Raw genomic sequence first — 23,315 nt, 5'->3', positions numbered from 1 at the left:
CCCACAAAGACTTTTTCATTGACCACAAATAGGAGAGAGAAATCTAAACACACCAAGGTCCTTTTCAGAAGCAACTATGGGCACAATTCGTTGGCAACCACTGTGTATGTACAACACAAATCTTGCTGATTTTCAGTTAAGCCCACCAAGGAGCAATAGTAACATCTTCAAAGCAGACAAGCAAATATACTCTTTCTCCCTAAAAATTAAATAGTGAGCAGCCACTTACCTGCTCAAAGACTCTGGATAGGGACAAACTGTCTGTAGGTTCAGGTATAAATTCCTTAGACAAGTTTGTAAGACCCTGTAAAATGTAGACCCTGATTCACCAGGAGCCCTACATAAACCATACGTTCCAGCCAAGAGGTTTATATTTTAACATGTACATCAAGCTACATGATTTGAAACGGTTACATCAACAATATAATTGGCTCCTTGAGGGTATGTATTTCTGTCCGCGCACATGTACACACATACATATAATATTGTTCTGACAAGCTCTGTTGTTCAAAATCAAATGTATCAGAACTCCTATTCTCCCTTCACAGAAAAGAATGGTATTGCCTACAGTATAAAATCTTAGAATTGGGAGTATAGACCCTTTATTGATAGTGTTTCAGAATATTCACATTTTAAACTGCCACTTGGCCACTCTGTTTAATTAAACCATAAAGTATATTTTTTTCCATAAAAGTGATAGGTTTATTGTATGCAATTTGTACATTATTTCTAGTATAAAACAAATTAACTTTAGCAGTTATGCCATTTTCTGTAAAGAATGTATTTCCAATTACTAGTATTAGTACAATGTAGAATCATCATTGTTCATTAAGTTTTAATGTAAAGTTATGCTATTATTTTTAAACCAAACCTCAAGAAATGTGCATTTGCTTTCATCACAACTAATTTTCCTTCCTTGTTCACACATTATTACTATAGCGTCATATAAGTACACCCCAAACAAACGTGTATCAAATTACATGTGTAAAAAAAAATTACATATGTGTAAATTAGTACCCTCTACTTTCTGAGTGTTTTGATGCTCGTACCACCAAAACTGTCACTATCCTAGGATTTGAGACCAGACTTATCACAAAGCCAAGGAAGAAAGTTCTTGAAAATAGTATATCTTAAGACTAAATTTTACATGAGCAAAAATTTTCAAAAGCATTTCACAAAAGAAGTGAAAGTAGGTTTGCAAACAATTCTATAGCCAGAAAAAGAAAATAAAGGGCTAGGATCAAAATTTCAAAAAGATCTCAAATACCATAGGGTCGTACTACATGAGATGTCTATGACATTTGCTGGGGAGGAGGAATAGATACTAGATGTCCGATGATTTCAATATTATTAGAGATTCCGCCTGGGACCATCCTCAATGACAACAGTCCCATTATGTGATCAAAACCCGGAAGCGTGATACGGAACACTCAAAAATGTAAAACTAAAAATCCAGTTTATCACTCACTAGCTGTGTGATCCTGGGAAAATTATGTAACTTCTCTGGAGCTCATTTTTCTCAGCTCTCAAACCAAACAATAATTGTATGACTGTCATGGGGTTGCTAGGAAGATGAAATAAGAGATTATACAAATAAAGGATTTAAAAACGAGGCTTGATGCCCAGGAAGCAGTCACTAAATGTTAGCAAGGATTACTGTTATGATGGGTAATTTGGACTATAAGACCTTACATGCTGACTTTAGAATTTTTAGGTAAGAGCAATTCATTCCACTATATTTAGAAAGTCAAGATATCTAAAGAGAAAAATTGAGTAAATTCAGCTTTGTGAGGGACTGGATAAAAAAAGGTGAAGGGATTAGCCCCAAAAAACCCCATATATACATAACACACAGACAGAGTCACCAGTGTGGTGATGACCAGTGGGACTAGGCGGAGGTGGACAGACGGGTCCGAAAGAGGAATTGCCAGGGGCAGGGGGCACATGATGCAGAGCGCAGATGTGTCTTGTTGAGTTGTGCACGTGAAATCTGTATGGTTTTGTGAACCAATGTGATCCAAATACGTAGATTAAAAAAAGAGAGATTCAACGAAGCAATTGTAGGACTCAGAGATAAAACAAGACTATGCTTTGAACCCATGGATGAAAAAGTTACTTGAAGAAATGGCCAAATGTTTGTGTGTATATTTAATAGCCATGTAATGAAGCAAAATGTTAATAGTATTACATCTTGCTTATTTTATTTAACATAAAAGAACAAAAAAATATTTAAATCCTACATCACCCTTTTCTTCATATTAGCTCAGCCAGGTACAGCCTGGTCTTTGGGAGTCACTGCCCTGAAAAGGACAGGCTCTTGGAAGGACCCGGCGCCCACCCTGACCATTTCCTCCTCTGTGTGTGAACAGCGTGAATGACCTCAACGGCAGAATAGCTGAGCCCTGAAATCGGCCTCAATGTATACCGCTGTGCTATGAGTGAGGAGGACATCACCGAAAACAGCTGCTGGGTCTTGCCTTCAAAGGACTATACATATATTGGTGATGTAAGACATTTAAAAATTATTTAAAAACAACCCCATGAGAGGTGTCAACTAATTATTACATATTTTTTTCAATCTGTAACAGGAACATGTTTTTTCCTGTTTAAGAAAAAATGCAGGCCCTGGCTGGTTGGCTCAGCGGTAGAGTGTCGGCTTGGCGTGTGGGGGACCCGGGTTCGATTCCCGGCCAGGGCACATAGGAGAAGCGCCCATTTGCTTCTCCACCCCCCCCTTCCTCTCTGTCTCTCTCTTCCCCTCCCGCAGCCAAGGCTCCATTGGAGCAAAGATGGCCCGGGCGCTGGGGATGGCTCCTTGGCCTCTGCCCCAGGCGCTAGAGTGGCTCTGGTCGCGGCAGAGTGACGCCCAGGAGGGGCAGAGCATCGCCCCCTGGTGGGCAGAGCATCACCCCCTGGTGGGCATGCCGGGTGGATCCCGGTCGGGCGCATGCGGGAGTCTGTCTGTCTCTCCCCGTTTCCAGCTTCAGAAAAATACAAAAAAAAAGAAAAATGCAGTGTTTTCCCCCTGCACCCAGACTGGAACTCAGCCCCTTTAACCCAGTCTGGGGAATCTGCAGGGTCTGTAGTCCTGTCTCTGCCTCAAGCCCCTCCCACCCGGCCTTTTCTCTTCCTGGGAACATCCGCTTGGCTCCCTTCTGGAGCCCTTGCACCTGTTCCTACTCCTAGCACACTCTCCCTGTCCACCTCTGCCCAGATCTCTTTTGTGCAGCTGTTTCCTTCTTATTTCTGCGACTCAAATGTCACCTGTCGCCTGACCACCGTGTTTCCAGCAGTCCCACCGTCCCTCCAAACACCCGCCTTCCCTTACTGCACTGGCTGTCTCCTGAAAATATATAAATTCATCTGTTCACTATCTGTCCCTACATTGTAACACAAAGACCTAGAAGCCAATACCCAGAGCCACTGCTCCACACACCGCATCCTAGAAAAGTGCCTGGCACACAGGACGTGCTCGCTTCACACCACCTGCCTGCCTGGCTGTGAGGCAGGCTGAAATGGAATATGCTCAGCACAGAAGGAGGCCCATTGTTAGCAGATCCCTTCTTTTTTTTGTAGGGCATAGAGCTTGTTTTATTGCAGAATATAGTAATGAAGAAAAGCTTCCCTAAAGGAAAGAGAGACTTGCTGGTCATTAAAGGATGAATTAATAAGTTCCATTTGAGGAGGCACTAAAGGTGTGCACACACACGCATGCGCGCGCACACACACACACACACCTAGCAAGCAGGTACGGTACAGTTTCTTCCTAGGAGCTGTAGGAGATTAAAGGGTTAGGAAATATGAATTTCATTCTCCAGGCCATTGTAACACAAATCACCAGCAAAAGAAGCAAAACAAATCTATGTAGACATATATCCTAAGACGGTGTTGCACTGTGAGAAAAGGCTGAGTCCCTGCCCCACCACGGCCAGCCTCAGAGGAAGTCAGAATGTGGTGATCCCCTGAAGGGTTGCACCCATCTGTGACATATTAGAGTCTCTGGTTCAGGGGAGAAAGTACACATAAGTTCCAAAACAAGCAAATATACCGGCATCTGAAAGCAAAGAACAAAGGCATCTGCTGATCTCAGAGGACCGCGGGCAGGTTACTCTGTGCACCAGGGTATTCGTAAGGCAAAGACAGGGAAACAAAGGAAGAACAGAAGGCAGGCCTTTCTTATAATTAATAAATGCTAAATAAATGATCTGAGGTCTCATTTAAGAAAATGGGGAGGCATGAGCTGAGGAAAAGTATATGGAATAAACACTTCAGAGGCATAATAAAAATTTAAATAATCAAGATTCTTTTAAGGTTTATCAAATACAGCAAGGAAAAGTAGCATCACTTGGCACTAACTACATCCTTTTAAACAAAACTGAACAACTCCCTTCAAGCTCTTCTCCCTTCCTATCCCCACTCTCAGCTGATGACAGAGAGAAGAGAGTGGTTCTCAAGTGGAAACTTGGCTTCCGGTTGCATCCACTGTGACCTTTTCCTCTCATCTCAGGTCAAAGGTCACTCCCAAGCAGCTTTGCTGCCCCCCTAGACCAGGCTTCCTGTCTCTAGCCGCCACCCCCAGTTCTCCCTCCAGGACTACCTCTGTGGCACTCCAAACTCAGCAAGGGATTAACTTCTAGATGGCTCCCTACTCTTGAGAGGTTTGGAGGAAATCCATGAGGGCAGGGCTTCACGCCCTACTGGCCACTGCCTCTCAGGACCTCAACTCTAATTCTTGTTTACCGAAGGGAGGGTGGGAGAGAGAGATAGACCACCTACCACCACCATCGTCCACATAAACTGCAAAACAGAAACAACCCAGTGACACCTCCCCAGACCCCGTGTTCCAAATGGGCCTGACCTCTGAGTCAAACGCCTTCAAAGGGCGGTCTGCCCTCAGCGTCCTCCACTCCTCTTCGACGTTCAGCCTTTGCAATCTGGCCTCATTCTGTGCTCCAGCTGGTCCCTAGACATCTCCCCGTGGCCAAACCTGATAGCTCTCTGTGTACCCTCTCCTTTGCATTCAGCACACCTGTCCTCCTTCGGTTACCCCAGCATGGATCTTCCTCCTCTTTTCCTTGCTGTTCATTCTTCATTTCCTCTGCCTGGTCTCTCGCTCTCTTTTCTCTATTTCTCTATAAATATTGAGGCTTCCATAAAATTCTGATCTTGGTCCCTAAAAATGCTTTGCGCTCTCTGGTCAATCTTACCCATCCTCACAGATTCAACTACTACTCTCTCAGTTAAGAATACACAGGCTCTACCCTTATACCCTGTCCTCAACACCAGACCTGTCCTTCCAACTGCCACCTGTAGTTCCCATATCTTTCTCAAGATAACTGAACCACAAAGCTGGAATTAGAAATCAGATTTTTCCCATGCTATATAAAGCCTTATCCATTCTTCTATACAGAATCCCTCCTATGATAACGTCACACAACCTTGTAACTGCTGACTTTCTATCCAACTCTTCCAAGAGTGTGTGCCTCATGAAAGATGGGAATTATAATTCATTCAGTTCCACATCCCCCAGCCCAATACAGTGCCTAACATACAGAATAATAAATGCTTGTCAGATGAATAAAGAGAAAGCTCCATCTTTTTTCATCCTGCATCCCAGCACATAGTAAGAGTTGAACTGGATGTGGGAGCTGCACACCAGAGTGGAGCAATGACTGGGCGATCCCACCCCAAGACACTTTCCTGCAGGGGCTGTGCACCAACCTTGAGGAGCGACGTTCTACAGACAAGCTAAGTTGGCGTTCAAGAGCAAGGTCCCTGGCTTCAGGCTGAAGATCATGCAGTAGGAAGATCCTGAGCTCACCTCCTCTCATTGTCACCCAAACTACAACTACATGTAGAACGCCCATCTCTGAGAACAACGTGACTGCTAGCAGAACAGATTTTCTACAACTATGGATATAAAGAAATGGGTCGGAGGTGCAGCGACTAAGTCTAGTCAGGACCTCCCCTACCCCATGCTCCCCATTGCAGTGACTCACAAGTGGGAGGGATATCCCAACTGCAGACGTCGTCCCTGAAGAGTGAGGGGTCTGAGCTCTAGTCTGGGAGACCTGCATCAGGAAAAGGAGTACCCACAATATTTGGCTTTGAAAACCAGTGGGGCTTACATGTGGGAGAGCCAACGGGCTGTAGGAAACGCAGGGGCAGCAGTTTGAAAAGTACCTAGCTCACATGTGAAATTGACGCATTGACTAATTTTAGGATGTGCGCTGGAGTGACATGGATTTGTTGGAACTTTCTCCTGAGAGGTGCTGGTGTGTGCCATTTTTTCACCCTCTTTCTATAATCTAGCTCAGTGATGGGCAATCTTTTGAGCTTGATGTGTCAAAATTCGCCAAAAAACCAAGCATAACTCGGGTGGTGTGTCACTTTGAGAAAAAAACCTATAATTTTGCGATATTTATAGTTTAAATAACAAAAATGTATAATTGTAATATATAACTGTATTTAATAAACCAAAAACTAATTATTTAACTTACCTGCTTAGTGACTTCTTTATTCATCTGTCAGTCGGTTTCTTTTGTTGGTCTTGATATTATTTAACTTGTGTGGGGTGCCGTGAACTAAGATAAGTGAGAGGGAGGAGGAATTCTTTAACCTGCCTATTAGTGACTTTTTTGTTGCTGAATTTCATTGGCTAAATCTTCAATTGAAGGTTGGTATTTAGTACACTTCAAGCCCAAGCAAGGGCTACTAACTTTATCTGTCAATCTGTTTCTTTTGTTGGTTTTGATATTATTTAACGCTGAGAATAAGGTCTCACAAAAGTACGTAGAGGAAAAAATTGTGAGTAAAGCCATTGCTATAGTTCAGGGTGCTAAAAGTGTCTGGTAATCGGTTCCAGGCACTCCAAATTTCTTGTTCGTAGTGGCACTCCTCTTGATTCTCCAAGCGGCACCTTTCCAGATTCTCAAGCTTTGACCTCAAGTCGACAAACACCTGAGCCCAGATGCTGTCTTGAAATTCTGCAAGTTGCATATTATGTAAATTAAGATGGCTGCCGCTATTTCTAATGGTGGGAAACGGCACCCATAGCACATGCCCTTCCCTCTCCCAGCCTCCCCCTCACTTATCTCAGTAATGATGGTCAGTTAGAAATCCATGACACCCCAGAACAGTAGATTGGATGATGGTTGCTATGGTGATGGATATGCTGGTAATGGAGATCACAGGGCCCCCAGAGATGAATCCCCCACGGCACACCGCTGCTCCCTGCTCCGCCGGCCAGAAGTGAGGTAAAAAATCCCCTAACGGCCCAACTGGAAGTCCCAGAACTAGATGCTCTGTGCCGGAGTTCTGTTGTTTTGGCCTACAGACCTCTGGGACAGAGTGTCTCCACTATAGCAAATGTTTTATCCTCGGCTACTGCACCTGGCCATGCAGGAGCCGAGGATGAAACATCCTTCTCGGCATGCGGCCCCATACTTCTCTGGTATGCGGCCACATGTCATCAAAAATGGCTACGCGTGTCAGTGCTGACACACGTGTCATAGGTTCGCCATCACGGATCTAGCTGGTCTGACACTGGCAGGCACCATTGCTGACACTCTCTGTTGACCTTGCTAACACAGTTCACCCCACCCTGGCATTTCCCTGAGGGCCCACTCAGGCTTGCACCCCTCCAAAGTGACTCTTGTTTTGGCACACCCAGTAGGTGACCTCAGTAGGCACTAGCACACACCAGGGTGTGTGCAACAGTATGGCTGAGCCCTGCACACCACTGAGTCTGTGACAGTTATGTCCAGGCCTCACATGCTAATGTGTCCATAGGAAGTGTGGCACAGACACAACAGGAAGTGACACTAAACCACCCAGGGAACACATCTGGAACACGCGGCTCTGGCGAGAAGAGGGATTCCACCACTGGACCCCACAGGACAATTTATAAATAAGGCTACTTTTTCAAGACCAGGAGATTTAGCCTACCCACCTAATACCTAGAAGCAAACAGGTAAAATGAGAAAAAGAATATGTTCCAAACAAACAAAACAGGACAAAAACGCCAGGAAAAAACTAAATGAAACTGAAGTAAACTGTCTACTAGATGAAGAAGAGTTCAAAGCAATAGTCATAAAATGCTCATTGAATTCCACAAACAAATGGATAGATTCAATGAGAACTTCAGAAATAAAAATGATAATAGGTGAGACCTATCAGAACCAAAGAACTTAACAACTGATATGAAAAATACACTGGAGGAAATCACCAGCAAATCAAATGTCACAGAAGAATGGATCAGCAATCAGAAAGACAGGATAATGGAAAATACTCAATTGGAAGATAAAGAAGAAAAAAGAATTTAAAAGATTGAAGATAACATAAGGTCCCTTTGGGACAACATCAGGCATACTAACATTCCAATAATAAGGGCCCCAGAAGGAGAAGAGAGCAAGAAAAAGACAGAAATCCTATTTGAAGAAATAAAAGAAATAATGGCTGAAAACTCCCTTAACCTGGTTAAAGAAACAGATATCAAAGTCCAGGAAACAGAAAAAGTCCCAAACATGATGGATCTAAAAAGACCCACCCAAGACACATTACAGGGGGTCCTCGGGTCACAAAAGAATTCTATTCCTACGACAGTGACAAAACCTGAATTTTGGTGTATGTTGAAACACACCCTAGCCTAAGCCACTTACCTATCCTAACACAGTTGTAAAATCATAATCTAGAACATAAAAACACAACTAAGAAACAGAAAAAGGAAAAGGAAATAAATATACTGTACTTTAGTAACAAAAAAAAAAAAGACAAAAAAATGAGTGTAAAAAATAAATCCCTTTCCTTTATTCCTGTGGTTGGCTTGCACACTGGAAGGGGCATTGCAAGGTGGGAGAGAGTGACCTATTGGGAGGAAGAAGCTGGAGAGGCAGGAGAACCTGCAGAAGGTGCTGGAGATACTGGGTCAGGTGAATCAGGATTGCCTAAGGAACATGCAGGAGACGCTGGAGATGATTCTGCCTGAACTAGAGGTGTTTCATCTCAAGAAGCAGCTGAAGTGGAGGGTACAGGATCTGTTGCAGGCCTCTCTTTCTTCTTAAAGAATTGTTCCAGGCTAGTCTGGAAGGTTGATGACTTCTCTTCCAAAATCTGCCTATAGCATTACAAGGCATCCATAACAGCTCTGTAGACCTTACTGAATCTGTCAACGTTGGGATCCTCAACCTGAAATTTTCCCAACCCATCCTCTGCCATAGAAAAAACTTCTGCCAAATCCTTGGTAGTAAATCTCTCAGGTTCCGGGGTTTCTATCTCTTCTTCTTCAAGCAGCTGCTTCTCCAGCTGAATGAGGTCCACAGCAGATAGCTCCTCTCTAGGTGATGTCAGTAGCTCTGTGACACCCATCGTGATGGCTTTCCTCTTTTTTGAAGCACTACCATCTGAAGACTCTGACTTTTGTTTAGAAGCCACAATAAAGGCCAGAAAGTCGCCAAAGCAACACCAACGTAACACTTGCACTTTTAACAGTCCAAAATGGCATAGATAAGTGTACCAGGGGACACCAACTCCCTCTTTCATACACCGCATTACTGCAGACTCTTCCACTGTGCACAACCAAACTAGTTCACCCACCTAGTCTGTAAGTATGACACTAGCGGCTTAAGCCAAAATGCTCATGTCTCAATTTTTTAAAGTTTTTATGGACGTGAGCGTTGTAAACTTGAAACATCATATGAAGAGACTGTCGTAACCATGGACCCCCTGTAGTTACATACAAGGGAATGCCCGTAAGACTATCAGCTGACTTTTCAACAGAAACTTGGCAGTCCAGAAGGGAGTGGCACAATATAGTCAACATGATGAAGGTAAAAAGCCTACAACCAAGAATACTTTACCCAGCTAGGTTATCATTCAGAATTAAAGAAGAGAGCAAGATTTTCCCAGACAGGCAAACGCTAATGGAGTTCATCACCAGTAAACCAGCATTACAAGAAATGTTACAACCAAGAATACCTTACCCAGCTAGGTTATCATTCGGAATTAAAGAAGAGATCAAGATTTTCCCAGACAGGCAAAAGCTAATGGAGTTCATCACCAGTAAACCAGCATTACAAGAAATGTTAAAGGAAATTCATAAAGTGGAAAAGAAAAGGCAAAAAATAGAAATAAGAAAATATAAGAAAAAAAAAATCCCATAACCAGTAAAGGCAAACATAGTAAAGATAGTAGACCAACCACTTATAAATCTAGTATGAGAACAATTAGAATGGCAGTAAGCACATATCTGTCAACAATTAGTACTTAAATGTAAATTGACTAAGTGCTCCACTGAAAAAACAGAGGGCGACTGAATGGATAAAAAAACAAGACCTTCACATAAGCTGCCTACATGAGATTCCAGATTAAAAGACATATATATAGATTGAAAGTAAAGGGATGAAAAAGATACTTAATGAAAATGGAAGTGAAAAGGAGGGATAGCAGTACTTACATCAGACAAAATAAACTTTAAAACAAAGGCAATAACATGAGACAAAGAAGGACCCAGCAATCCCACTTCTGGGTGTTTATCTAAAGAAAACAAAATACTAATTCATAAAGATATATGCACCCCTATATTCAATGCCACATTATTTACAATGGCCAAGATATGGAAGCAACCTAGGTGTTCATCAACAGATGAATAAAGAAGTGGATACACATATATACAAATGCCAAAACATTACTCAGCCATGAAAAGAATTAAATTTTGCCATTTGTAATAATATGAATAGACCTAGAGAGTACTGTGCTAAGTGAAATAAGTCAGAGAAAGACAAACACTATCATTTCACTTATATGTGAAATCTAAAAAAATGAAACAAATGAACAGACTCATAAATACAGAAAACTTGAGTTTCTAGTCAGTTGAACAGTTGGGATATGGGCAAAAAGGTGAAGGTGATTAAGAGGTACAAACTTATACTTGTAACATAAGTCATGGGAATGTATAGAAGTGCATAGAGAACGAAGTCAATAATATCACAATAACTTTGCATGATGATGGATGGTAGACTTTTTGTGTTGATCACTTTGTAGGGTATAAAACTGAAATCTCATATGTTGTACACTGAAAACTAATATAATGTACGTCAACTATAATTTAAAAAGAGTTTTAAGTTTCAGAATAAAAGTGAGGCATTAGGCCAATGGTTTGTATGATACCATAAGACACTCAAGGTTTTTTATACTTAACTTCAGAGAGAAGTACCAGAAAATTTACAATCTGTATTTGAAACACAGTGACTGTGACTGGAACATCACCTAGGCATGAGCTTGTTCATTTCCTTGTACAAAAAGAAGAGAAAATGCACTATACAGAGGCTCTATTCCTACTGGACAGTAAGACATTGCTGTGGTCTGACTATGCCAGGTAAAAATAAAGCCTCTCACTGTTGTCTTGGTAACAGATGGTCTGGTGTCACCAGTTTTCCCCTTCAAACCTGGCAGTCCATTGAATCCAAGTGGCCTTCAAGAAACATGTCATACATGTAACACAAACAACCTCAAACTTGTTTCCAAGTATTAATTTAAATATTCACGTATATATAATCAGCCGCAAATGTAGAAAGAAGTCACAAAGACCAGTGGCTTACAAAACGTCCAAATAACATTATTAAATATTGACTAATATCACACATACATACAAAGACTTGAATAAACAATTGGTAGAAAACATTAAAGAAGATGTTATAGAAATGAGAAATACTGAAAGAATTACAAACCCACACATCACAGATATATATTACAAATATTTCTTGCCTGATCAGGCAATGGCTCAGTGGATAGAGTGTTGGCCTGGGATGTAGAGGACCCAGGTTTGAAACCCTGAGGTTGCCAGCTTGAGCACGAGCTCATCTGGCTTGAGTGTGGAGTTGCGGGCTCGAGTGTGGGATCATAGACATAATTCCATGGTCGCTGGCTTGAATGCAAAGGTCGTTGGCTTGAAGCTCAAGGTCACTGGCTTGGCTGCAGCATCCACCCCCGCCCCCCTCAAGGCACATATGAGAAAGCAATCAATGAACAACTAAGGTGCCACAATGAAGAATTGATGCTTCTCATCTCTCTCCCTTCCTGTCCCTCCCCAACACCACTAAAAAAAAAAAGGGTCTCTTTCCTTTTGGGAGAAACTTTAAGATTTCCCATTATATATTTGTATTTGTGTGGGCAGTTGTAGGTTTCAACTATATTCACAAAACAACGTATCAGCCCATCAAATATAAAAAATGTGCCTATGCCTATATTATTATAATTATTAATCATGAAATTAATTTTAATCATTAATTAAATTTAAAACATACAACTATTACACATGCATGGCACCTTTATTAATTAAATCAATCACTTTTTTATGAGAGCCTATGCTGCTGTTTTTATGCTATGGTATTAGGAGGTCAGTCAAACATCTAAAAATGTAAATGTTACTACCTATATGTTTTTGTTTGTTTACTCAAATACACTATGGTTAGAAGGCTGAAGTCCTAGTCAAAGAGTCCCCTAAGGCAGTGGTCCCCAACCTTTTTTGGGCCACAGACCAGTTTAATGTCAGAAAATATTTTCACGGACCAGCCTTTAGGGTGAGATGGATAAATATATCACGTGACCGAGACAAGCGTCAAGAGTGTCTTAGATGGATGTAACAGGAAATCTGGTCATTTTTAAAAAATAAAACATCATTCAGACTTAAATATAAATAAAATGGAAATAATCTAAGTTATTTATTCTTTCTCTGAGGACCGGTACCAAATGGCCCATGGACTGGTACCGGTCCGCGGCCCGGGGCTTGGGGACCACTGCCCTAAGGTGATAACTCATGTCTGAGGTCTAAAGACCTTTACACTATTTGCATTTTAATCCCTATTTTCACAAAGATTAGTTCTAATGAGTGAAGAGTTATGTTCTAGCTTAAATGACTTGGTTTTAAAAATACTGTTAATACTCAAAGCAGTTATGATTTTTGAAAAAGCAAACAGAACATGTTTAAACAACACTTCGATAAGTCAGACATGTACTGCCAGCCATTGGCTAAATTATCTGATAAGCCCTGGGCAACCCTGAGGTAACCTGCAGACTGCTGTGATTTTGTATTCTATAAGTTATTTATTTTCTATGACATATCCAAAACCTTCCCTCAGTTCTGGCCTACGCCTCCAAGATGCTTCCTCAAAAACGGGTCTTTCTTCTTCACTGCTGTGTCCCGCCTGCGTCAGTTCAGTGGCAAAACAACATTAGCCCACTATTCCTGCAACTTCCTCACCTCAATGCAGGACAACAGTGAATGACCACGTTGTCAGAATCAGCTGTGTCACTGTATCGTATTAGCATGAATACGAATAGTTGGCTAACCAACAAACAAAGCAAGACAAAAGATAAACAAAACCTACAACTGTCCACACACATACCAAACTTTTGTTGAAGTTCAAGGGACAGAATTAGGTTAATAATTTCTATCTGACCAGCAAATGTGCTCACATCTGAAACGGAACTTTCTTCCCTCAGTCATTTAGTCAGTGAGTAATAAAATCTGCGCCTGATTTCTGACTTGCTGCTACCAAGACTACCAACTGTAGCCATTACGACGCCAATTGGAGGGTTGTGTTCCTGGGTCTTTTCCCTCAATTCCTCAGCATCAGAAGTTCTAAACACACGAAGTTCTAGTCTAGAGGTCCACATTTCTGAACTCTTACAAAACGAAAATAACTATCAAGTCTTACAGAAAAAGGGATCCAACACGCATGCTCTAGATTAAAAAGTTCACACAGATAAATGTAATTACATTAGTTCTATACCTATTTGATTTTAATTCTCCAGAAAAGCATAAGCCTGTGCCTATCTTGAGGAAGAAAAAAAACACATTAAATAGGACAGTTGTAGTTTGAATATTCTGATAAGTGCAGAGCTATAACGCAGGATGTCGAGGCCCTGCAGGTTCACACTGGATTCAGTCAGACCAAAGAACATACATGGAGCCAAAGGGCCGCGTGTCATTCCCGTTTCAGTCTCACGGGGGTATGCGAGAGACCAGGACAGGAAGGAACTGCTTCTGGCAGCCGCGGAGTGAACAGGCAGGGAGAGACTGCGCATGGGGGGCGAGTGCAGCAACCTCTATGGCAGGGGTCCCCAAACTACGGCCCGCCGCATGAGGCCCCCTGAGGCCATTTATCCGGCCCCCACCGCACTTCCAGAAGGGGCACCTCTTTCATAGGTGGTCAGTGAGAGGAGCATAGTTCCCATTGAAATACTGGTCAATTTGTTGATTTAAATTTACTCGTTCTTTATTTTAAATATTGTATTTGTTCCCGTTCTGTTTTTTTACTTTAAAATAAGATATGTGCAATGTGCACAGGGATTTGTTCATATTTTTTTTACAGTCTGGCCCTCCAATAGTCTAAGGGACAGTGAATTGGCCCCCTGTGTAAAAAGTTTGGGATCCCTGCTCTATGGGCTGCCTGGACCAACATGGCTTTCCGCCAGAGCCCCGTCCTTGATCACAGAAGGCGCTCACATTAAGGCAGTGCACAAGGTGCTATGTCCTTGGTTACATAAGGTGTGGGAAAACAGCTGTGTCAGGCTTGCTTGCTTGCTTGTACTCTGCCTGATTATTGCGTCAGCATGTGGCCGTGCCACGTGTTTATAGTCTCTGTAAGGCTACGGGTGCTTGCCCTCGGGGAGGACTACAGATTGCTTGGCCGCCACTGTGACGGTCCAGTCCGTTTTTGCTGTTTGTTCGCCTCCTGCCATGAGGAGCAGTTTTTCCCCTTCCTGTTTGCTCCTCGGCCGTTGCAAGACTCTATTAAACGAGAATGGCCCTATGCTTTCTGGCTCTGCAGTTTCTCTACTGTCTGCCTGAATCCAATGTGGACCTGCCTGGCCTTGGCCACTGTAGGTGGAGCGCAGAGCGCATTCCTAGCAGCTGTGGCTGATGCAATGCTGTGCGAACACTCCAGCACCTGAAACCCTCCTGGGCACAGCCAGGAGGGAGCTCGCCCACTGTAAGGAAGTAACTCAGCGCCCACCAGGCAGCTTCCTGACCTTTTCAGCCATTGGCTATGAAGGACACGCTGTAACACCCTATAGGCTGAATCTGTGTATATGAGCTAGCTTACTTCCTGAATAAAGCGGATCTGCATCACTGAACCTGGTCTCCAGAGTCTGGTCTCTGCGTCTCCGCCATTCTCACCCCCGGTGGGCCTTGTCTACAGGCCACCAGCATTGTGTAAGGCATGATGGATACGTTAGCTTCTGGTCGCAGCTAAAGATAAATGAGCAAGCCTAAATGCAACCATTTTCCCACAAGAGCTTAATTCCCTGTTCATGGGAATATCTAAGCTCTGGATTTCAGTTTACTTCCTGTTTGTTACTATAAATCCTACTATACACATTCTAGCTTAAGAATACTAGAGCCCGGCCCTGGCCGGGTGGCTCAGTGTTAGAGCATCGGCCTGGCGTGCAGAAGTCCCGGGTTCGATTCCCAGCCAGGGCACACAGGAGAAGCGCCTATCTGCTTCTCCACCCCTCCCCTTCTCCTTCCTCTCTGTCTCTCTCTTCCCCTCCTGCAGCCGAGGCTCCATTGGAGCAAAGATGGCCCGGGCACTGGGGATGGCTCCTTGGCCTCCGCCCCGGGTGCTAGAGTGGCTCTGGTTGCGACAGAGCGATGCCCCGGAGGGGCAGAGCATCTCCCCCTGGTGGGCAGAGCGTTGCCCCCTGGTGGGCATGCCAGGTGGATCCCGGTCGGGCGCATGCGGGAGCCTGTCTGACTGTCTCTCCCCATTTCCAGCTTCAGAAAAATACAAAAAAAAAAAAAGAATACTAGAGCCCGACTGGTGGTGGCACAGTGGATAGAGTATTGACCTGGGATGCTGAGGTCCCAGGTTCGAAACCCCAAGGTTGCCAGCTTAAATGCAGGCTCACCAGTTTCAGCATGGGGTGGTGGAGAACGGGATCACTGACATAATCCCAAAGTTGCTGACTTAAGCCCAAAGGTCGCTAGCTTGAAACCCAAGGTCACTGGCTCAGCTGGAACCCCCCAGTCAAAGCACATATGGGAAGCAATCAATGAACAACTAAAGTGATACAACTACAAGTTGATGTTTCTCATCTCTCTCCCTCTCTTTCTCTCTCTCTCTCTCTCTCTCTCTCTCTCTCTCAAAAAACAAACAAACAAAACACCCCCAAAAAACTAGAGATGTAGATAGGTAAGAATCACTTCCTCTACAAGACAACACCAACAGTAACTTCTTCACAAGGAAATTCCCAATTCTCTTTAATCTCAATTGTTTCAATGGACTCAACTGTTAGGTTTAGAAGGAATAACATTCTGTGAGTTTCTCTGAGCTCAGGAGTTGCTGCTGGTCATGAGGATTGTTACACAAAGAATCTGATGAGAAACATGAACACTGAGGGCCTCCCGATGTCAGCAGCAGGTTTTGCTAATGGCATTAAAAGCAAAGGCAGACAGGCAATTTTCTACTCTCTCAATTCTGAAAGGGGCTAACAAACCTCTTTAGAAGCGTTTGATGAGCTGGACAAGACGCCTAAAAGTCATTTCCATTTCAGTTTCCCATGCAATGGAGAGGGTGCTGTTGTTCACACAATCTTCATGACAAAAAAAAACAGGTTAAAAAAAAAAAGAAAGAAGATAATCTTCATGAAACTGGCATGTTTTACCTGACTAGTACTTCAACTTTAAAATTTTATTAGAGAACTGAGTAAAGTAGATCGAATTTCCTTTAAAACACTTACACCCCCCCCAAAAAAAAACCCCAACTAGATCAACTTCTTAAGCACAGCCATGAGGTGAGTCAAGCTGACTGTCATTTTGACCTTGCTTTGCTTTAATTCAGGAACCTATTTAGAAATGTAATGAGCAACCCTCTTCATTCGGCTCAGCTAGCAGAGCTAATAGGTTTCTAATTAATTTCCAGAAGATGGATGTTATAACTAACAGGTTTTAAACATTTGGTTGATTGGGGAAAATGAATTGAATATAATGTATTTGATTTGGAAAATTAGTTTTCATTCTGTGTGCTTACCATAATAGTGTTTATTTTAGGTTTACATGATTCCATTAAGAGTCCCAGAACACCACCAGGTTGTTTTCATCCTTACAGAGTTCTACCCAACTTTAAAAAAAAAAAATCAATTTACATTTTGATTTTTGTTGGCCTTTATTTGAGGGCAGGTTAAATATTCATTTTTGTGGCTTTAATAAAAATCTTCACTTCCTAATAAAGCAACAGGCCCAAATACTTCAAAATGATCCCTGTGCTCACTCACTGAATGCAAATCCCTCTGGAGAAAGGCTTCTGTACAAAATGAGATGAACCAGTTACTGCATTGTTTATGAAGTTTCACTTGATTCCTCCTGACAACCATTTAAACAATGAATGTTGGGAAATGTCCCTCAAAGAATCAACAACAATGGCAGGGATCAGAGCTTTTGTATTTAGCCAATACTATTTTTAAAAGAAGAAAATATTTCTTCCTGAAGGGATTATGGGAAGCCTTATTAAAGACACCTGCAAACAAAACAAGTGACAACAGATCTTTATCATAATTGATAACTGAGTTATCCTTCATACAAAAGCTCATTTCTTGGAGACAATGACATAGAGATTTACCTTTGCTCTTAGATTCAAGAAATCGGCTAATTGGGACAACTGGTATTCAACAATGATAAGATTCACCAAGAGTAAGTGAACAAATCATTTTTTTAAAAACCTTGTCTCTCAGGTTAAAGAAAAGCAGAGTAAGACAGGAATTTTCTCTCTTCAGGCTGAGATGTTTTTATACTGAAATCAGGGAGCATCTATCCCTATTTCTCCATCTGCCATGCAAACATATGTGCATGGCACGTTTTGGCTAACTATGAGCTAAACCTGGGTCAGACAGCTTTCGACATTCAACCTTGGCCTCACTTGCAGTCGCAAAGAAACAAAACTTCTCGTAGAATCAGCTCAAAGTAATTAACAATCACATCAAATTATGACACTGTTTTAATGAAAGATTGCTTCTTGGAGATAAATTACATAGCTAAACCCAGCAGGACACATTTATAAAATAAGTTTGCAGAAGAGAAAAAAATGAAAAATCAGACACCTTTGTGATAAAAGTACTCTGCCTGGCTGGTTAGCTCAGTAAGAGCATCGTCCAAAAATGACACGGTTGCAGATTTGATCCCCAGTCAGAGCACACCCAGGAAGCAACCAATAAATGCACACAAGTAGAAGTATGAGTGAATGCTTCTCTTCCCCCTCCCTTATTTCTCTTTTCTCTCTCTGTCTCTCCAAAAAAAGAAAATCAATCAATAATAAATAAATAAATAATATATTAAGCCCTGGCTGAATAGCTCAGTTGGTTGGAGCATCACTCCAAACCACAGAGGTTGCCAATTCAATTCCTGATCACGGCACATTACAGGAAAAGCTCCATGTTCCAGTCTATCTCTCTGTCTTTCTCTCCCCGTCAGCCTCTCACTGGAAAGAAAAAAAAAAAAAAAGAGTACTCAGCCTTAGTCTCAGCTCACTTCACATTGGTTAACAGTAGATACCTGTGCCCATGGGCTGTATGTCTGCAGTCAGATGGTCACTGCTGCATTTCTGTGTGCCTAACAGCAATGCCTGTAATCATCTCAGACCCACTACTGATTTTCGTGACCTAGGTAATTTTCCAAATTAAGTAATTCTGGCTCCTTTTGTGACAGTGGCTTCAGTAGAGACAAAAAAGAGGGTGGACTATCATGATTGAGCCAGCACTGCATACTCCAACTGTACCATTTCTGCTTCCTGGCCTTAACATGAGTTCATAATTAGACTACTGTAAACTGGCACTAAGGGAAAGTGAAAAAGGTTCACGAAGTTTTAGCAACAACAGCAGCAATTTTAGAATATGTGCAGCCTTTGATTAATGCGTTTCATTTCCAAAATATACACTTGGAAATTAAGAAAGTCTCCCAGCCTGAACCACTGAGAAGTAGGCAGAATTAAACAACAGAAAAAAACATCCCACATGAGCAAGAACACTGAATAAGGAGATGAGAGATGAGATGACCCAACATTACTCTCTAAAACCTCAAGTTCACAGACAAAGCAAATGCTTTATAGAAGGCATTTCTGCGGGATTGTTGGTTTTCTTTTAAAACAGACACCTTAAGACTTAGAGCAATCTACGTGTGAAAGAAAAGCTGCCTAGAAAAACAAAAACGACATTTTCTGAGATGACTTTGATCCTATACTCAAATTATTGACTTAATCAGACTTGCCTTTGAAGGCTTTGCATCTGCAATAACTGCTCTCTATTGTCCTTGTTAACAAAGTATTATTTTCACCTTATTATTACTAATCTTTTCTTTGTAAGTAACCACACCTAGTTTTATCCACCAGAAAAAAAAAAAAAAGTTCAGTAATATTTTTCCTTTGTGGTAATACAATGCATAATTTAGTTAATCTAGGCTATCTTTCCGTGAGAGGTGATTGTTTCTATATTATGAAATGTGCTCACTGTAAAGTGAACTTCACGCCAGATACCTGGAAGGCAGATGGAGAACCACTTAACAAGCATGTAGCTGCTTCGAACCAACCTCGACATGACTGGGTAGCCACTCCTACACACGAGGCATTACTCATGTTAACTTACCCTCCAAATCATCACCACACCTTTCTTTGACAAACATGGCCTTATATTAAGATAACATGACACACCATTAGGTTGACAGGCTCACCCTTAGCCCCGATGAGAGGGCCTTGAAAAAAAATAGGCACTTCTGTTTTTCCTTTTGAGAACTTGACATTACTGTTATGTTACCTGGAAGAAATCTAGAAAGGTCAGGGGCAGCAAGTCATCCATATGTCCAATGTCTTTGGAGAAACGATTTAAAATTCTTCCTGCAAGAACAGGATATGAGAAATTACTCATTTCCCCAGATAGGCCCTTTAATAGAAACAATTCACAAATAAATCAAAACAATATTTTAAATGCATCTGTTTTTAATATATTACATATTCATATGAAATAAGCTGATGTCAATGGTAAAGAAAAAGAAAATAGGATGATACCTAAAGAGAAACAAAAATACCACCAAATGGCAGTGGGCAGGGAGCTGAAATGTGGCCCAGATTTGTCAAGACTGGGGGAGAAAAAGCTTCTGACAATATCTGGAGATGTTGGTGGATTTGAGAAGGCCCCCCCCCCCTTTTAGATCCCATATAATACTTCAATCCAAGTACCAAGTAGGTAAATAAACAACTGCAAAATACATAAACTAACCCTAATTGTTACACTAATTTTGCTTTCATTATCAGAATTCATTTCGCTAAGTGGTACTTTTTAAATAACTATAATTATAACCTCTATTTTTCCCCCCAGGATGTTTCATAGCACCTCACATTTTGGGAAAATTTGGAATCCTGCCCTTTTCAAGTTGTGAGTTTATCTGTGGGATAATAGGTGATTATTTTCAGAAGGGCACCAAGTATCAAACACAGACTCACTCATAAAACATCCAAGAAGACAAGAAGAATATAGGCAGAAAACCAGGAACAGTATTTAATGAGCAGAGATCATTTCTTTTTTTTTTTTAATTTTTAATTTATTTTTTATTTTTTATTTTTTTATAGAGACAGAGAGTGAGTCCAAGAGAGGGATAGACAGGGACAGACAGACAGAAACGGAGAGAGATGAGAAGCATCAATCATTAGTTTTTCATTGCGCATTTGAACACCTTAGTTGTTCATTGATTGCTTTCTCATATGTGCCTTGACCACAGGCGGGCCTTCAGCAGACCAAGTAGCCCCTTGCTGGAGCCAGCGACCTTGGGTTCAAACTGGTGGGCTTTTGCTCAAACCAGATGAGCCCGCGCTCAAGCTGGCGACCTCGGAGTCTCGAACCTGGGTCCTCTGCATCCCAGTCCGACACTTTACCCCCTGCACCACCACCTGGTCAGGCTGAGCAGAGATCATTTCTTATCGCTGATTTTATTTCTCCCCTCAGAATCCAAGAAAACAATATACCGTAAAAGCTTCAGAATCGGCTGATCAGAACTAATTCCAAATAAATATCTAGTTTTTCAAATGATTCAATTTTAAAAAAATGAAAACTCACACATTTGATGTAGGCAACTCTTGAGAAATGTGTTTATCTAGGCCCTGAACTTCTGTAACTGAAGTTTCAAGAAACCAGACCGCAGGGGAGAGACACAGGGCCTCCACCTGCTCTTCCCAACTTTTCTTTTCTTTTTTTTTTCTTTCATTTTTCTGAAGCTGGAAACGGGGAGGCAGTCAGACAGACTCCTGCATGCGCCTGACCGGGATCCACCTGGCATGCCCACCAGGGGGCGATGCTCTGCCCCTCTGGGGCGTCGTTCTGTTGCATCCAGAGCCATTCTAGCACCTGAGGCAGAGGCCACAGAGCCATCCTCAGTGCCTGGGCCACCTTTGCTCCAATGGAGCCTTGGCTGCGGGAGGGGAAGAGAGACAGAGAGGAAGGAGAGGGGAAGGGGTGGAAAAGCAGATGGGCGCTTCTCCTGTGTGCTCTGGCCGGGAATCGAACCCGGGACTCCTGCACGCCAGGCCGATGCTCTACCACTGAGCCAACCAGCCAGGGCCTCTTCCCAACTTTTCAAAGGCGACTTCCTTCCTTTATACCAAGCACAACTGGACCACGAGTGGCGAGAGGCTGGGAGCTGAGCCTCCAACTGCCCGAGAAATGCTGCCTCGGCAAACCTCCCACAGGTGCCTGGGCTCAGCCAGGAAGCCCCGGATGCCCATGTGTGGAGCTGGAGCAACTGGAGGCTTTTGTGCTCAGCCAGGCCACGCCATCATTGGGCTTTAGTTTTCCTGTCTCAGCTTAGGAAACACAGACTCCAAAAACCATACTTCAGCAACACCTTGGCAGGCCCAGTGACAACTTTTCTTTAGAGGGTAAATCTGAGGATTAAATGGACTCATGCATGTGAAAGAACCCAGTCACAATGCCAGACACATAAGCAGTGCTCAACCCCCCCCCCACACACACACACACATACACAAAAAACATCTCAAGGTGAGAAAACTACTATTATTCAGGGGTTCTGCAGCATGTCACCGGGGAAGTCCACTAGGCACCCTGGACCCTCGGATGGTCGACTGGTCAAAACGCAGATTCTGGTTCAGGAACTGAGGGTGGAGCTTGAGATTCTGCACATCTACCAATCTCCCAGGTGATGCCCTATCTGCTACTTCCCAGACCAGCTTTGAAGGACAAGGGGTCCAGTTATTATTTAATCAGCTGTACTTTCGGATCATTAACATTAACAAGAGATCCATATTCTTATGGATTCTGTGGCCTACCTATTTTTTAACTTCTCAAAGTATCAATAGCAAAATAAAAAAAATATGTCAAAAGATGTTAAAGACATAGTTTAGATGCCTGTTATTTATTCAATGGAAAAGTACAACTTTTTAACATATGCAAGATTCAGAAGCACCATAATAAGGTTCAGCTTTAAAAATGTTGAAAGCAATCTTCACATTAAAAAAAAGATTAATTAGCTTGACCAGGTAGTGGTGCAATGGATAGGGCATTGACCTGAGACACTGAGGACCCAGGTTTGAAACTCCAAGGTTACCAGCTTGAGTGTGGGCTCATCTGGCTTGTGTGCAGGCTCACCAGCTTGAGCCCAAAGGTTGCTGGCTTGAAGCCCAAGGTCGCTGGTGTGAGCCCAAGGTCGGTGGCTTGAACAAGGGGTCATAGGCTCAGCTGGGGCACCCCGGTCAAGACACATATGAGAAAGCAATCAATGAACAACTAATGTGCCACAATAACAAATTAATGCTTCTCATCTCCCTTCCTTCCTATCTGTCCCTGTCTGTCTTTCTCTCTCTCTCACTAAAAAACAAACAAACAAAAGATTAAAAAGCTACACAGAGATAAATAGTATGTGAAACCATCCTCTTTACCTTTTACCAGATGTGAGAGTCTCCAGGTCTGAAACACCCACAGTTGGCAAAGAGTGTAAAGTACAAACAGCTGAGAAAAGCTATCTCCCTACAAGGCTATTACAATCCCTGAGTTAAATAGCAAAGGTGGTCAAAACAAAACTCTTATTCACCAATGAGCTGAGAGTAGAAAACATGAGATTAGAAGGTTCAATTGTTACTTCCTTGCTCTAAGAAACAAGTAAGAGAATGAATGATGTTTGCAGAATATTTCATTTGGCTTTGTGAAAGACTGTTGTAATCAGAGCCATGATTTCAAGTTCATGGCCTTGTAGTCATAAAGTTTTCTCAAAGTTCTCCAAATTAAATCGTTATGATAAATTTCCTTCACACACATGCCCT

At 42.3% G+C, this 23,315-nt stretch overlaps 1 protein-coding gene across 1 annotated transcript in view; it reads right to left on the bottom strand.

Moving 5' to 3' along the window:
- Positions 1-23,315, bottom strand: part of ABCC4 (ATP binding cassette subfamily C member 4 (PEL blood group)) — a 289,300-nt gene that overhangs the window by 82,717 nt on the left and 183,268 nt on the right. The window contains exon 20 of the mRNA XM_066234422.1: positions 19,804-19,883. Coding sequence (XP_066090519.1) covers positions 19,804-19,883 — 80 coding nt within the window. The remainder of the gene's footprint in view (positions 1-19,803; positions 19,884-23,315) is intronic.

This window comes from Saccopteryx bilineata, chromosome 6 (assembly GCF_036850765.1).
Source record: "Saccopteryx bilineata isolate mSacBil1 chromosome 6, mSacBil1_pri_phased_curated, whole genome shotgun sequence".
Lineage (NCBI taxonomy): Eukaryota > Metazoa > Chordata > Mammalia > Chiroptera > Emballonuridae > Saccopteryx > Saccopteryx bilineata.
The sequence above is the reverse complement of the archived record's forward strand: the minus strand, read 5'-3'. Positions and strand labels throughout refer to the sequence as shown.